The sequence below is a fragment of the Setaria italica genome, chromosome VIII (genome assembly GCF_000263155.2).
Source record: "Setaria italica strain Yugu1 chromosome VIII, Setaria_italica_v2.0, whole genome shotgun sequence".
Classification (NCBI taxonomy): domain Eukaryota; kingdom Viridiplantae; phylum Streptophyta; class Magnoliopsida; order Poales; family Poaceae; genus Setaria; species Setaria italica.
In genome coordinates, this window is record NC_028457.1 from 12,573,072 (window position 1) to 12,587,127 (window position 14,056).

Here is a 14,056-nt window from a genome sequence, read left to right on the forward strand (position 1 = left end):
ACGTCCTTCAGAAGCTCAAAAACACGATACAAAGGAAGACTCATCCAAAACTCACCGAGATGACCGCGGCAGCAATCGTACACGTTTCCTCTCAGCAACTGTCGGTCGAGTACTCGGCTCTACAGGGTCAGTCGGAGGAACAATATTTTCGCCAAGTCCTACAAAAAAAATCAAGGATAAGACTACGAAAGCTTCAGACTACCAAAAATAGTCAGAAAAACTCACCACTGGCGATAACATCGGACAACAAGGCGCCAGCAGCAATCACCGGTGACTTCGCGACGTCTGTCACCACAGAAGATGCACCAACGACAGCCTGTTCAAGGAAGGGCAACTCGATAGGTGATGGTGCCGGGGCTGCAGGCTCAAGGATTGCTCCTGAGTCTACAAGCGGCACCCCCATCGGCAACTCTTCAAAAGCCGCGACACTGGCCACATCATCCTTGGCAATAGCAACTACCTCAGCGGAAGTAGCCTCATCGACACCAGGAGTAGAGTCGACAGCCTGGAAATCAACCAAGATCATCAAAGATTCTAGACAACTACACAAAAATTATGAGGAACAAACGACTACGTACCTTGGTACTCTGTGACCCTTCAGGGGTCAAACTCAATGTCGAAACAGACTTCACAGCAGCCCTCTTTTGAACTACTTGTTTTTTCGCAGGAGGAGAAGGCTCATGTTCAGAGTCAGCCACGACTAACTCCTCCCCCTCAGACTGCACCAGATAGCCAAAAAGAACCTGGGACTGAAAACAAGTTGTTACTCAAAGATATCCCAACATACGCGATGGGTCATCAAAACCTAAGTACTCCGAGCCTGAGCGAGCCCGCTGCTGCAAAGGCTGAACTCTCCGCTTAAGAAAATTGGCAGCCACATTGATGCCAGTCAAGCCCAACGACTTCAACTCAGTAATTTGAGACAGGAGGTTGGAAATCTCAGGGGCATCTTCAGACTCGCTCACCCAATTCTCCGCGTGCTTCGGAGCATGTTAGTGACTACCGGCAAAGCAGGGTCGTGATTCCCAATATAAAACCATCTTATTTTCCAGTCACCATGCGAGTCAGTCAAATTGTAGGCAAGATAAGTGCCCGAGTTCCTAAGCTGGAACCCGGCACCTCCAAAAACTTTCATCCTAATCGCACTAGGCTATGGCATATAGCGAAAAAGCTTCTTAAAAAGCTCAAGACTAGGAGGGACACCCAAGTATACTTCACATAAGTGAACGAAGATAGACATATGAAGCACACCATTGGGGTTCAAGTGAACCAACTGAAGTTTGTAATACGCGAGGATACCTCTGAAGAAGTCGGAAGCATGCACTGCCAGTCCTCTCTCGATAAAGTGTGCAAGCATGACAGTCTCATTGCCAAAAGCAGGCATCCACTCGAGTTCAAGCTTTGACTGAGGAAGCTTAGCATCAACCAAAGCCTGAACAGCCGCTTCCTTCATCACAGAGTTCTGCCAGATGATCCCAGGTGGCGGTGGCGCAGTCTGGTTTGTCGGACCACACTTTGGTGCTGGCAGCGCAATCTCTTTCCCCCTTTTCGATTTGGATCTCACCTTACCGGCTGCCGCGGCCTAGCCTTGTGTTTTCTCGAGTTTCTTCCCCATCTTCTTGATGTGCATCAGTCGGCCTCGGAGACAGCAATGAGGGGAAGAATCAGCGTCGGATCTCTCTCAAAGGCAAGGAGAAAGCAACAATGGCGGTGGCGGCACTAGAAAGCACAACGGCTCAACGACGAACAGGAAAAAGGGGGGATAAAACAGATCTGCTAAAAAGAAACGTAACCCTAACCATAAGGGGCCCTCCCCCCTGTTATATCTCCATTACCTCTGGATTCCAAGCGTCAATTACGCAACGGTCAGATATAAACCGGATTTATCACCATAATATCCAACGGCTACTCAAATCAAGAGGTTTGACCACTTCATCGACCACGAAAATATCGTCTAAGTGCTCGGGGGCTGCAAATACCGTACCCGCTGGACAAAGTTTTTTTTTCTCCAAAGACTACGAAAGAGAAATAACCAGAACACGGGATTGACCCTCAGCCTGATTCTTCGATTTAAACTAAGGCTCGGGTGCTACTCCATATGGAGTGCGATGGTCATCGCACTACCATATAATTTCTCAAGACAGAAGCAACTCAAAGCAAAAACAAATGAAAAGTACCTTCCAGCCACACGACAGTATTCGAGTACTCGAAGACACTACAACCGCTGAACTGGGAACTACTCGGATAGCGGCTTCTGAGTACTTGGAACTGTGTCGCTTGACTACAAAGTACCCGGGGGCTTATCGAGCATGCATCCCAGGCCCGCGAGTAGGCCCTGTGCGGCCCACTAAGGGGCGTACTTGGACAAAATCAAGACTCGGGGGCTAAGCAGCAAAGAAGCGTATCCCACTCGGACTCCCGAAGACTAGTTAGGTATGCATATGGAAACTACTCTGTCTACACCGAGTAGAACTCTGTAACCGCACCCGACTAGGATTCTAGCTTGTAACCCTACTTCCCCGATTATATAAGGGTGGGTAGGGACCCCCTCAAAGAGAACTCTCTCAACTCACCCGAGTTCAATACAATCAACACACAGGACGTGGGGTGTTACGCGATCTAGCGGCCCAAACCTATCTAAATCGTGTTCCTTTCATCACCATTAACTCCTAAGGGAGGAGGCTACGAGCTCACGGTGGTCTCGACTTCGACCCAGCCCAGTCCTTGAGGAAAGGACATAGTGGCGGGTGTAGCTGGTGAGCTCAAATCCTAAGCCGGCGGTGGAGAGGAGAGAGGGTGGTGCGGGGTGATGAGCCTAGGGGGAGGGGCTATTTATAGCCCCGGGGTGAGCTTGTGGTGTGGCTCAGCCTGACGAATAGGGTCGGGTCGAGCGAATAAGCTTGGCGGTTCGGCCATGGAGGCCCATGCCCAGAGCGCAATGTGGCCCATGCGCAGAGCGCAATGCCAGCGTGGAGGCGTGATGGCAGAGGGGCGGAGAGGGTGCTCTGGTGTAGGACGAGGGGTCAGGGCGACATGGCCCATCAAGGCGGCTCCAGCGCGCTGCTCAGGGCAGTGAGTGGCGGACGGGGGAGGGGAATTAGGGCGATGCTTGCCGCAGTTTGGCGGCAATGTTGTGCGTGTAGGCGAGGTCAGACTGGAGCTTTGAGCGGGGGGGAGGGGGTGTACTGATGGGAGGATTAGCGTGAGGTGGAGCGTGGTAGTGCGGCGCGCATGGGTTAGAGTGGAAAGGTGGCTGGGGAGGCGAATTGTGGAGGCATCCTCACCGGCGAGGGGGGATGGATTGGGGCGTGGCGCGAGGTGGGAGAGGAGGAGGGGAGGGAGACAACAGCGCGGGGTGGGCTGGGCTGTTGCGGTCATTGGGCCAAATTGCCTGTTAGACTGAGCGGGGGGGAAGGAGGGGGTGATGGGCCAGATCGAAAGGAGGAGCGGGCTGGGTTAGCTGGGCGAAGAGAGGGAAAGGGGGTTGGCGGCCCACTGGAAGGTTTGGAGGCTTTTTACTTGTTTGAGATGGTTTTTGATATGATTTGAGTTTAAATTTGAACTAGGTTCAAATTTGGGGAAAGTTTATGAGCTTTGAATTATTTATAAAATCTAGAGCACTTAAATACACTATTATGTGATGTTCATGCATATATGAGAAATAATTTTTTTAATAGAAAGAAAAGAAGATTAAATGCAAAAAAAATTTATGGACCCTCATTTTTAAATGTTTTAAATTTGGGATGTTACAGAGGTGGACAAAACCACTCCCGCAGGCTAAGCATGATGCGCATGTAAGAGCTATGGGTATTAGGTACCTTCTAGATTGACTCTAGTGCAAGTCATTCCACTGTTGGAGGTATGCCCTAGAGGCAATCATAGAGATGATGATATTCCATTTGTATCCATGATTTGTATACTGTGTTCATTGAATATCCATTAAAGGCTACTTGAATTGATTTGCAATTATGTGAATTGTATGTGAAACTCTTTACTTGTATGGTTATTCTAAAGTTGTCCCTAGTCGGAGTTCATGTGAGGACACACATGAATATTAGACTAGCACATGTATTAGTTGATGACTATGTTTCACAAGTCATGGACATGGAGATGTTGAACTAATAATGTGGACACATGTGGAGACATGTGTTAGGACTGACCCAACACGAGAAGTAGTTCTCTCTTTAAACAACATATACGCTTTGTCCTTAGACCTGAGATTGTCGCATGTATTCTAGATGTGGATTGACCTACTTAGGGGCTATCAAACGCTACGTCGTAACAGGGTAGTTATAAAGGTAGCTTTCGGGTTTGTCAAGAAGCATGCTATGAGACATGGTCGATCAAGATGGGATTTGCCCCTCTCTGATTGAGAGTGATATCTCTGGGCCCCTCGAGTGATCGGATCAGAAAATGCATGGCCATGCTACGTACGGTTAAGAGTTAACCTACAAAGGGATTCCGAATCACAGGATCGAGAAAGAGCGGTCGGCTTGAAGCTAGACCAAATATCGTGAGGCAAAGGGAATAGCATGTATATTATGTTGTGATGGTTCGTCTGATATGATCTTCGTATGCGTATAGGAGTTGGCACGTCTTGCTAGAGGCCGCTACCGACTATTGGGCCGAGTAGGAGTACTCGGGCCATGTCTATACGTATCCGAACCCATAGGGTCACACACTTAAGGGGCTGGAAGCCCAATTCGGATCTGATCCGAGTTGGATTAGGTTTAGGAGTACTAATGGGCCTCGGATCCAGAGGCCCATCAGGAACCCCTATAAATAGAGGGGTGGGGGCGCCCTAGGGTTTCACACCTTTTGGCGAAACACTTCTGCCGCGCCTCCCACGCCCTCGCCTGTTGCAACTCGCGGATCTAGCAATCCGGCTTGCGACGCTTCCACCCTGCACGTGTGGATACCTTGGAGGTGTTGCGCCTGCAGCACTTGGACGAGCCATCGACGAGCCGCCGACGAGCCACGACGAGCCGACGACGAGCCGCGGCACCGGAGGCGATCTTGCTGTGCACGTGGACGAGCTGCTGAGGAGCTGCTGGACGTGATCGACTACGTACGACTACGTTGATCGACTACGTACGACTACGTGATCGTCTTCACTGCACCGACGCATATCTACATCTTCCGCACCAGTAGTGCGTCGAGTGGTAATCCCGTGATCCTTATACGGCAGTTCTTCCTGGTTATACGCGGTAGAAATTTTGATTTGCGCTAGCATAGCCTACCTCGTATCCCAACATCCACTCCACACGCAAAATGAAAATATTTATCCTACTAGAGAGTAACTTACTACATACTTTTTCTTGTGAATTCCATGAATCTTTCCAATGTCTAAATACTAAGATATTAAGTTGCCTGTCAAAAATGGATCACTTCAGCATCTGATCGATCTCACACACATAACGTTGCATATGCACACAGACATGTTGAATTGTCCAAAATAGTTATAAAGTTTGTTCTTAATTCGTCTAGGGATCTACCGAATAAAAAGCCTAAAAATGGTACGTACACAATCCTTAACGATGCAACAGTAAATATTATAATTAATACAGATTTTCATACATGCGTCTTCAATTTTTAAAATTTGCATTAGTAATTTTCAAAGCTATTAAGTGATATTCTATTGTGGATGCTTATTTTTATGGATTATTAGGGAAGTTCACTCTACCTAAGAAAAGTGTGCTTACTATATGAAGCTGTTCACTGTTGTACAGCCAAAAAGTTCGTGCTGTGGGGGTAGGGCTTGACAAAAGACTTATACCTCATTTGCTCGCCCAACTACTAGCTGTCATGCGAGCTAAACATGCTAGCTCAACCTCTTAATGAGCCAAACTGAGCTCAACTTTTAACTCATTTTATTGACGATAGAGCTAAGCCAAGCCAGCTCGTTACGTGGACCGAGCTGAGCCAAGTTGGCTCGATATGCAGCTGCAACGGTGGCTAAGTAGTTAGCCTGTTATGGTTCATGTCATACACTTCTCCCAATGTATAAAATCATTATGTTATACTAAGGACTGCTACATCATAAAAATATTATTAAAATGTTATGTAGAGATATAACATAGTCTAACAAATTTCTCAAGTGCGCGCAAAATAATTTTCTTAAGTAGACAAGGGTTTTTTTTGCTATGAAAAGTATTCCCGGTATTTATCTTGTTAAGCTATTGACAGGTTTTACTATAAAATATGAAAAATCTGTTTTTAACCATCAAAGTACCACCGGAGTTCGATATGTCCATCAAACTAAACAACCAGCTATATTAACATTGTTCTACAAAAATCTGGACAAATTTAACTCTTTAGCTGGTTCCAAAATTTATTTTTCCTATATATGTATTTTCTAAAAAAAATAAAAATCTGTTTCAGTATCAAAAACATCATTAAAAAATCATTTTGAATAAAAATATGAAACCTTTACTATTTTTTCTAAAAATATATTCTATATATTGATGCTTTTCCTTGGAGTTTACTATTTCTATTTCTAGTGTTTTATTGCTCATGCCCTCTTTATTTATGGAAATTATTGTCTTGGGCGATATTAGACTAGAAGATCAACCAGAAATATCAGAATACTATTAGTATTTAGAAGATAATGAAGGTGACACCATCCTCACAAATGGCGTGTTCCACCACATAGATCTTATTAGTAATTGCATGGCTAGCACAAGAAACAAAAGGCAAAGGCTCAAACATTATGCAATCAAATAATCATGCGATCCACATAAAGACAAGCACTAAATTAATTTAAATCAATAACATTCATTTCTACAGAAATACACACTAGCAATATCAAAGTGACTATATAGAGCATTTATAGATAGATTACATTTTAAAAAATTGATATTAGTTTCCTATTTTTATTGTCTTAAAAATGAATTAATTACGATTTTTCTTAATTAAATCAGTTTAATTACTTTATGAAAAATATATATAATAAAAACCACCTTTGAAACCAGCTAGAGGGCAAATTTTTTCTGCTTTCTATAGTTTGATAGTCAATAATATCTGGTTCTTGAGTTTGATGGCCAAAATCAGACTACAGTGATAGTTCGATAGTCAAAAATAAACTTCTTCCTATATTTGTTCCCCGTTTATTCTTCTTTATTTTATTTTTTTCCCAGGCCTGAAAAAAGCTGTGTGTTGGGTTTCAATAGCTACTATGTAGCTACATTGTTCATTATTGTTGTGCAAAATCATATATATTGTTGATGATCATTTCAACTCTGATCTGATGGGCTATACATTGTTTTTGTTGTTTTACAGCCATGAAATAGTCAATGACGAGGTACCTTTCGTACTTTTTTGCTTAGGATGCTGCTCGCATTTCATGGTGAAGGTCGCGGTGAAAAGTCTTGTCGGTGACGAGTACTTTTTTGCCTAGGATGCTGCTCGCATTTCGTGGTGAAGGTCGGGGTGAAAGTCTTGTCGGTGACGACTGCGAGTGCCGCTACCTCCTTACAAGCGACTTGTTTGCACCTCCCCATATGGTCATGTTTCAATTCTCCGGGTGTAAACCCAGCCTAATACTCGGACTGACGATTATGCATCATCGTGGAGATCCATCTTGTGTTTCGGCATCTTTGTTCATGCTCGACCGCTCGTGGGTGATCTTCCTACGTCACTTTAAGGTTACCTTTGGGGGAATATATAGGCTACAATTTATTAACGTGACGTGCGATTTATTAACGTGACGTGCGATTTATTAACGTGACGTGAGGACATAAGTGAGACCGTTTGTTTGACAAGCAGTGTAACGGAGGCTTTGGACATTTTTCGTCAGGAGTGGAAGGAGTGGATGGATAAGCAATATTAGACATTGCCTATAATTATTCTGTTTTTCTGTGCTCTTCCTCCTTTTGTTTACTCTTTTAATGATCAGCTATTGAGCTTAAGACTGAACATGGCTGTGTGTGTTTATTGCAGAGGCCGGATGGACCAGTTTCTAAAAACTGAAATAGTCAATGGTTGGTTTAGGCCAATGGTTGTCATTAAGGAGGTTAATCACATAATTTAGATCTCTTTTCTCGCTACTAGTTGAACAGCGAAAATAATTAGGAGTATAGATAACAAATTGAAACACCTGCTTCACTCTCAGGCATAGGTAAATAGAGGGCTCTTGAACTCCTGCATTTTTTTAGTTTTCACCACATTATGCATTACCAGTATGCTGCACAACATTATTGTAATTCATACATAATTTAGCAATGTAGGTGTACTGAACAGAGTAATAATAGTATTCCAGGTATGCATATAAGGCACCTCATCAATCATCATAACAGCATGAAAGAACAAGAAATCTGAACTTCATTTAGGCCCCCTTTGGCATTTGGCAGGGCTCCGAGTCGCCAGCGGAACAGCTCCACCAAGGGAGCCCCAAAAAACCCGCTCTCTCAAGCAGATCGGAGGAGACGGAGCCAAAAATTCCGGCTCCCCGCTGCTCCCTCCCTATCTTCGTGCGTTCTATTACCAAATTGCCCAACGAGATGGCCAAAATTACACCGAAATCGCCACCAGCTTCCCCCAAATTCCCTGTGTACCTGGAGGCCCGCCGCCCCTTGGCTGCCGCGGGCGCGCCACCGGCCGTCTTCGACTTGAATGGAGCCGGCGCAAGCACCGCCGGCATCCACGCCTCTGCCGAGGCCGCAGATGCTTGGAACGATGGGGAGAAGTCGAGATGTGGGTGGTGCTTGGGCGGCAGGAGAGCAGGCCGGATAAGGGCGGCGAGGAGCAGGTGGCCGGAGGCCCGCGCGGCGGCCGGAGAAGGGCGGCTGCGGGGCGCGCGCGGTAGGCGGAGAAGGGCGACGGAAGGAAAGAGAAGACTGGGGAGATGGGGACCGGTCCATTGGATAAGGCAGCAACGAGAAGTTGGAAAAAAAAGAAAAGGAGAAGGGGAAAAAGGAAAAAAGAGATAAGGAGAAGGAAAAAAATATAAGGAGGGAGGAGTCCTGTTTCATTTATTTTTTAAATTCAAATGGGCTCAAATTATAAATTAATTTTAAACATTCAATTCATCTATTAAAAAAGGCATATATCTAAGGGTATATAGGACATTTGACCTCTCACATTCATTATAAAATTACAGGAGAAACTATTTTACCAAATACTTTTTAGAATAGCTTCAGCTCCATCAGAGAGCTGCTCCACTAGAGTCGTTTCAGCCACAACCACAACCCTACTAAACAAGCCCTTAGTTTTCCAGTAACCTGTTCTCCAAAACTTGTGTGCACCTGATCCGCTTTGCATGTTGGTTTTCAGAGTTGATGTTATCATTGTTCATACAGTACCACTGGTGGTCCAGGATGCCATTTCGGGAGCCGGAAATGATAATGTATAATAAGATACAATTTAGCTACTGGTTTAGATAGAAACCAGCACCAATCACAGGCTCTCTAGCAGTTTCATGGCACCAAAGTTCAGCCAGATTGCACATATTCCGGATAAAATACAGCAACCAAGAGTCCGGTCCCTGCCTTATTGCTGCATTTGGTTGCACATTTTCCAAATGCTACAGTATTATGAGAGGGATGGGTTTCATCCATCAGTGTTCATTCTGTAGAAATAAGGAAGCCGGCATGGATTCCCATCCACATCTGCTAGAAGACCGGCTTTTTCGTAGCACTCAACACTATCGGCCAGTGTCTCTTGGAGTTCCCTTGGTGCCCACCCCAGATCCTTCAATTTTTCTGTAGTAACTGCAACCTTACAACCCACGTCGACCATTCTACAAGACAACAAACACATGGTGTTAGTACTACAAGCAACCGAGTAGCGCGCAACTGAATCTCCATTGTCAAAGTTTTGATGTGAAGAATTTCATATACTTGTCCACATAACCGTAGTTAGGGTACATGCTCTGCATCACAGCCAACAGGTCCACTATGTCCATTTGGTCTAGTGAGCATATGTATCTTGCAGATGGTTCAGCCTTCTCGTATACAAGAAGAAATGCATTAGCCACATCCCGAACATCCACAATGGGCCAAAATTTGTTGTTCATTGTATCCGGGCCTCCTGTAATATTCGTAGAAAAAAAAATCCATCAGTGATAGATTGAATGATGCGGCGGAGTGGAAAAGAAAAGAATCCAGGTGAGAGAAGGGTAAAAAAATATGAATTTTGCAAATCGCCATAGTCCAACCTTTTATCATATATACAAGAACTTTGCTGCTAGTGTTGAGCACCACTGACTGCAACAGTGGTCCGAAAACGAGGCCAGGCAGAACAGTAACAACATGCATTCCATTCTTCTTGCCGTATTCTAGGGCAATCTCTTCTGATTTTGTCTTGGCTAGAGCGTACCAGTTCTGGCGGTACAACAAGTAAAATGCCCTCGTATTAGCTAGCTAATGACTAAGATTTTAATTAGCTTAGATAAATAAAAATAATGTTCGATATTTGAATGTATACGGTAGCTTTCATTCTCTCAACTATTGATTTTTTTTGCTTCTATAGAATGGCAGGTTTCCGTATGGGTTGATATTTTGAAAAGAGTTCTGACCTCATTTTCCTTGCAGAACTCTATGTCGGACCAGCAGCTCTCATCAATGAGTTTATCTTCTGGCCAGTTTGGGTTAAAACTGACTGAAGCTAAAGATGAGACGAGTATGACTTTCTTAACATTCATAGCTGAGCAAGCCTCGAATACATTCACGGTGCCCTTCACAGTCGGAGCCATCATCTCTTCCTGCACAATGAATATTTTTATTTTTTAAATAGAAGTCAGAACCGGAAACCGAAGAATTCTTCGTTACTCATATTGGTATGATAATCATTGCGACAGAAAATATCTATACTTTTCACAATAAATACCACAGTATTTGGTCTTCAGATACCACCCAATGCACTCGACAAAAGGAGATGAAGTCAAATTCAGTCAGCACAAGCTCCGGAAGCAAGTTGATACAGCAACCCAAGGTGGTCCCTTGAAGGAGCCAGCGGATGAGAGCCGGAGCCTGGAGGCCACGCTCTGGATGGAACAAGCAAAGACTCCAGGGAGTATATCCCAATCAGGAGTGCCCAAGGGAGCTTCATTGAAGGGTCCACAATTAAAACCGACAACGCACAATTGGAAGTGACAAGTGCCGATGGAACGATTATGAAAGAACTTCGGATGGTCTTGGGAGGCAACTCCTAACTTGAGATGACAAAATGGTGGGAGGAAGTGAGATTGGACATGGCATCTCTATTATGTTGCTAGAAATATAGCACGGCTTTGGCGCGCCGTAGCTGCCATTAACCCGTTAGTTTAGCCTGTGTAATGTGGTGTAGAATTTAGATGAGGGGAAATAGTTACTCCCTCCATTCCAAATTGTAGGTCGTTTTAGCTTTTTTAGTGCATAGATGTTTGTATACATCTAGATATACACAATATTTAGATGCACATAAATATATATGCACTTAGAAAAGCTAAAATGATCTACAATTTGAAACAGAGGGAGTAGCTTATTTGAGCCCATGTCTGAAGCCGTTTTTATTGAAATGCAATTTCTATGATTGAAATATAAGATATTGTCAACATGGAAGATGAAGATTATTCACACGAGCTAGTACATGATTAGTTTTTTCCAGCTAATTTCAAAGTAAATTCTTCAGAGATGAACTCTTGTACTGAATTCTGCAATCCTGCACTCACGCTGCTATCCTGGGGTGGGACCTTTATTTCTTCTTCTAAGCAGAGTTCAGGGACAACTAGAGAGTTAATCCCTCGGTACTAAAATTGCTATTCATTTTGGCTTTTCTAGATACATATATTTTGATATACATGTAGATATGCATGTCTAGGTGCATATGAAAAGCTATGTATGTAGACAAGCTAAAACAAATAGTAATTTAGGATGGAGGGAGTAGTAAACAAGTAAGGGGCAAGGTGTTGCAGTAAGGGGCTGGTGCGTGTGCCCGTGCCCGTCCCCGTGCAAGGCGTCGTGGAGGATGGAACTCGTGATCTAAGGGGAGCCTCGCACGACGGTTCGCCCACTGCTGGAGATTGTAACTCGTGATCTAAGGGGAGCCTCGCACGAAGGTTCGCCCACTGCTGGAGATTGTAAAAGATTTTACTCAGAATACCTAGACTATTCACTAGGACCATTCCTGCTTATTCATAGTATGTATCAAAGGAAAACTAGGAATGTTTCTCACGGTAGTTGAACCGTTTGTCCTAAATATCCCTTGTCTCGCACTCATCCTCGTCTCCAGGGGCGGATCTAGGGCCCGGGCTGCCCGGGCTGCAGCCCGAGGCGAGCCCATGTAGTCCCTTTAACATATGTGGTATTTAGCCTAATAAAAGGAGGTTTATGAGGCAAGATTCGACTGTTTTGGTGCTGATTCAGCAACTTAGCCCGGGGTGCAGCTCCGTTTTGGATCCGCCCCTGCTCGTCTCTTCTCTACAACCATGCACGTTTCTGGGTACAGTGGAGATTACTTTTGAGTGTTGAATTGCATTTGCTGAAAATAGGACTAAAGTAACAAAAGTAGTACAGATAAAGGAAAGTGAGAAGGATCAAGAAGGACCCTAGTCTTGTATGGTTCCCCAACTCTGTTCTTCTTTCCTGTTTTTCTCCTCCAATAAGTTGGGCTTCTCTAGTAGTATAGTCAAATGAGCTCCTATCTTGCTATTCGTATCAGCTCCTATCTCTGCTCCATAGTCCTCGTACGCGTGCAATGAGAGATATGCAGCGAACAATGTACAGTAACTAGCACTACCTTTAATCTTAATTATTAAATATTTAGAACAAGCTAGTTGTCGTATTTTATTAGAGGGAGTAATAATCTAGGTCTACATAAAACACAAATCATCGAATTCTGAACACTGGGTCACAATACAGCCGCACACAGTTACCATTTGTGCTTGTATAGACCAAACGATGAAAAAGAGGAACGTATCGTACCTCAGGATCAGCGATCTTCTCACCCGGAACAGGGGACGCCATGTGGAAGACCCCCTCGCACCCGGCGAACGCAGCAGCCAGCGAGTCGATGTCGAGGACGTCGGCTCTGAACAGGCGCAGGTTCTCGTCAGCCCCGTCGAGTCGCATCAGGAAGGCATTCTTGGGATCATCTGCAACGCATGCAGCAGCACGATAGATCGGCTGATTCAATTCAAAGAGACAAGACGAACCAGGTGCTGGAATGTAAACGCGCAGACGTACCTGGGTCGCGGACGGTGGCGTGGACGGCGTAGCCGCGTGAGAGGAGGAGCTTGACGAGCCAGGAGGCGACGAAGCCACCGCCTCCGGTGACGCAGACCCGCGGCGAGGACGCCATTACCGTCTCCTGGGACTGGGAGCTAGGTTGCCCTGCTAGTCAAAGGCCGGCGCTGGTGTAGCCGGCCCAGTCCGAGGGTTCTGCGTGCCTGCAGATCCGCCCTACCCACTTTATGTTTGCTAGTCAAATTGCTTTCATTGGGCAAAACAAAGAATCCAGTTGATCATTATCAAAACCCAAGTGCCTTACGTATAGACGTTTCATTATGACTGGTGAATTAACCAGTGGACCAAACGAAGTACTAAAGTGTAGCAAGAGATTCCACGGGATATTTTGGGGCAACAAACCAAACATCAGCGCCTGGTATCACGCTAGCAGTCATATTGTAAGTTAAACGGCATGTCCCATTCCAGCTCAAAACCGCGGGACAAACAGGGCCAAACCCACTGTTTTAGCAACGCCGGTATCCGTTGGGAGCTGCTGCAGGCTGGGTGTGGCGGCTCCCGTTTTGAGGTGCGAGCAACCTCACCATTGTAAAACACTATACATTTTTGCATGCCGCCAAAAGCTATTTCTATTTTCTAGAGGCGGCTATGCGGATCGTCATTGGTCAAATGCATGTGAAAATGACCATTTTCCACAAGCGGGTGAGAGACTATCTTCGAAAATGAATTTTCAGGCGCGGGCATAGCAAGTTTACGGGACCGGACGGAGGCTTCCGTCAGGTCGATCTCGGACAGCATGCTGACAACACACGTGCGCGCATGCATGCTGCGAGCAGCACCACTCTTCCGCAGACCGGTACAGAGGAGGTGCAACATGGGTGATGGTTTAGGGCCTC

At 45.2% G+C, this 14,056-nt stretch overlaps 1 protein-coding gene across 1 annotated transcript; it reads right to left on the minus strand.

The window, feature by feature from the left end:
* Nucleotides 1-9,336: 9,336 nt before the first annotated feature.
* On the minus strand, nucleotides 9,337-13,345 carry LOC101762262 (cinnamoyl-CoA reductase 1). The gene is made up of 6 exons (XM_004979049.4): nucleotides 13,161-13,345; nucleotides 12,900-13,069; nucleotides 10,514-10,699; nucleotides 10,154-10,319; nucleotides 9,837-10,026; nucleotides 9,337-9,736 (listed from the first exon to the last, which is right to left on the minus strand). The coding sequence occupies exons 1-6, from the start codon at nucleotides 13,273-13,275 to the stop codon at nucleotides 9,547-9,549; spliced, it is 1,017 nt and encodes a 338-aa protein (XP_004979106.1). The 5' UTR covers nucleotides 13,276-13,345; the 3' UTR covers nucleotides 9,337-9,546.
* Nucleotides 13,346-14,056: the final 711 nt, after the last annotated feature.

Bases quoted from the DNA above. Each gene is read 5' to 3' on its own strand.
- LOC101762262 (XM_004979049.4), bottom strand. From the start codon at position 13,275: ATGGCGTCCTCGCCGCGGGTCTGCGTCACCGGAGGCGGTGGCTTCGTC. The intron at 13,070-13,160 runs GTACGTCTGCGC...CATGCGTTGCAG, and splicing joins CGCCACCGTCCGCGACCCAG to ATGATCCCAAGAATGCCTTC. The intron at 9,737-9,836 runs GTATATGAAATT...GTTGTCTTGTAG, and splicing joins AACTACGGTTATGTGGACAA to AATGGTCGACGTGGGTTGTA.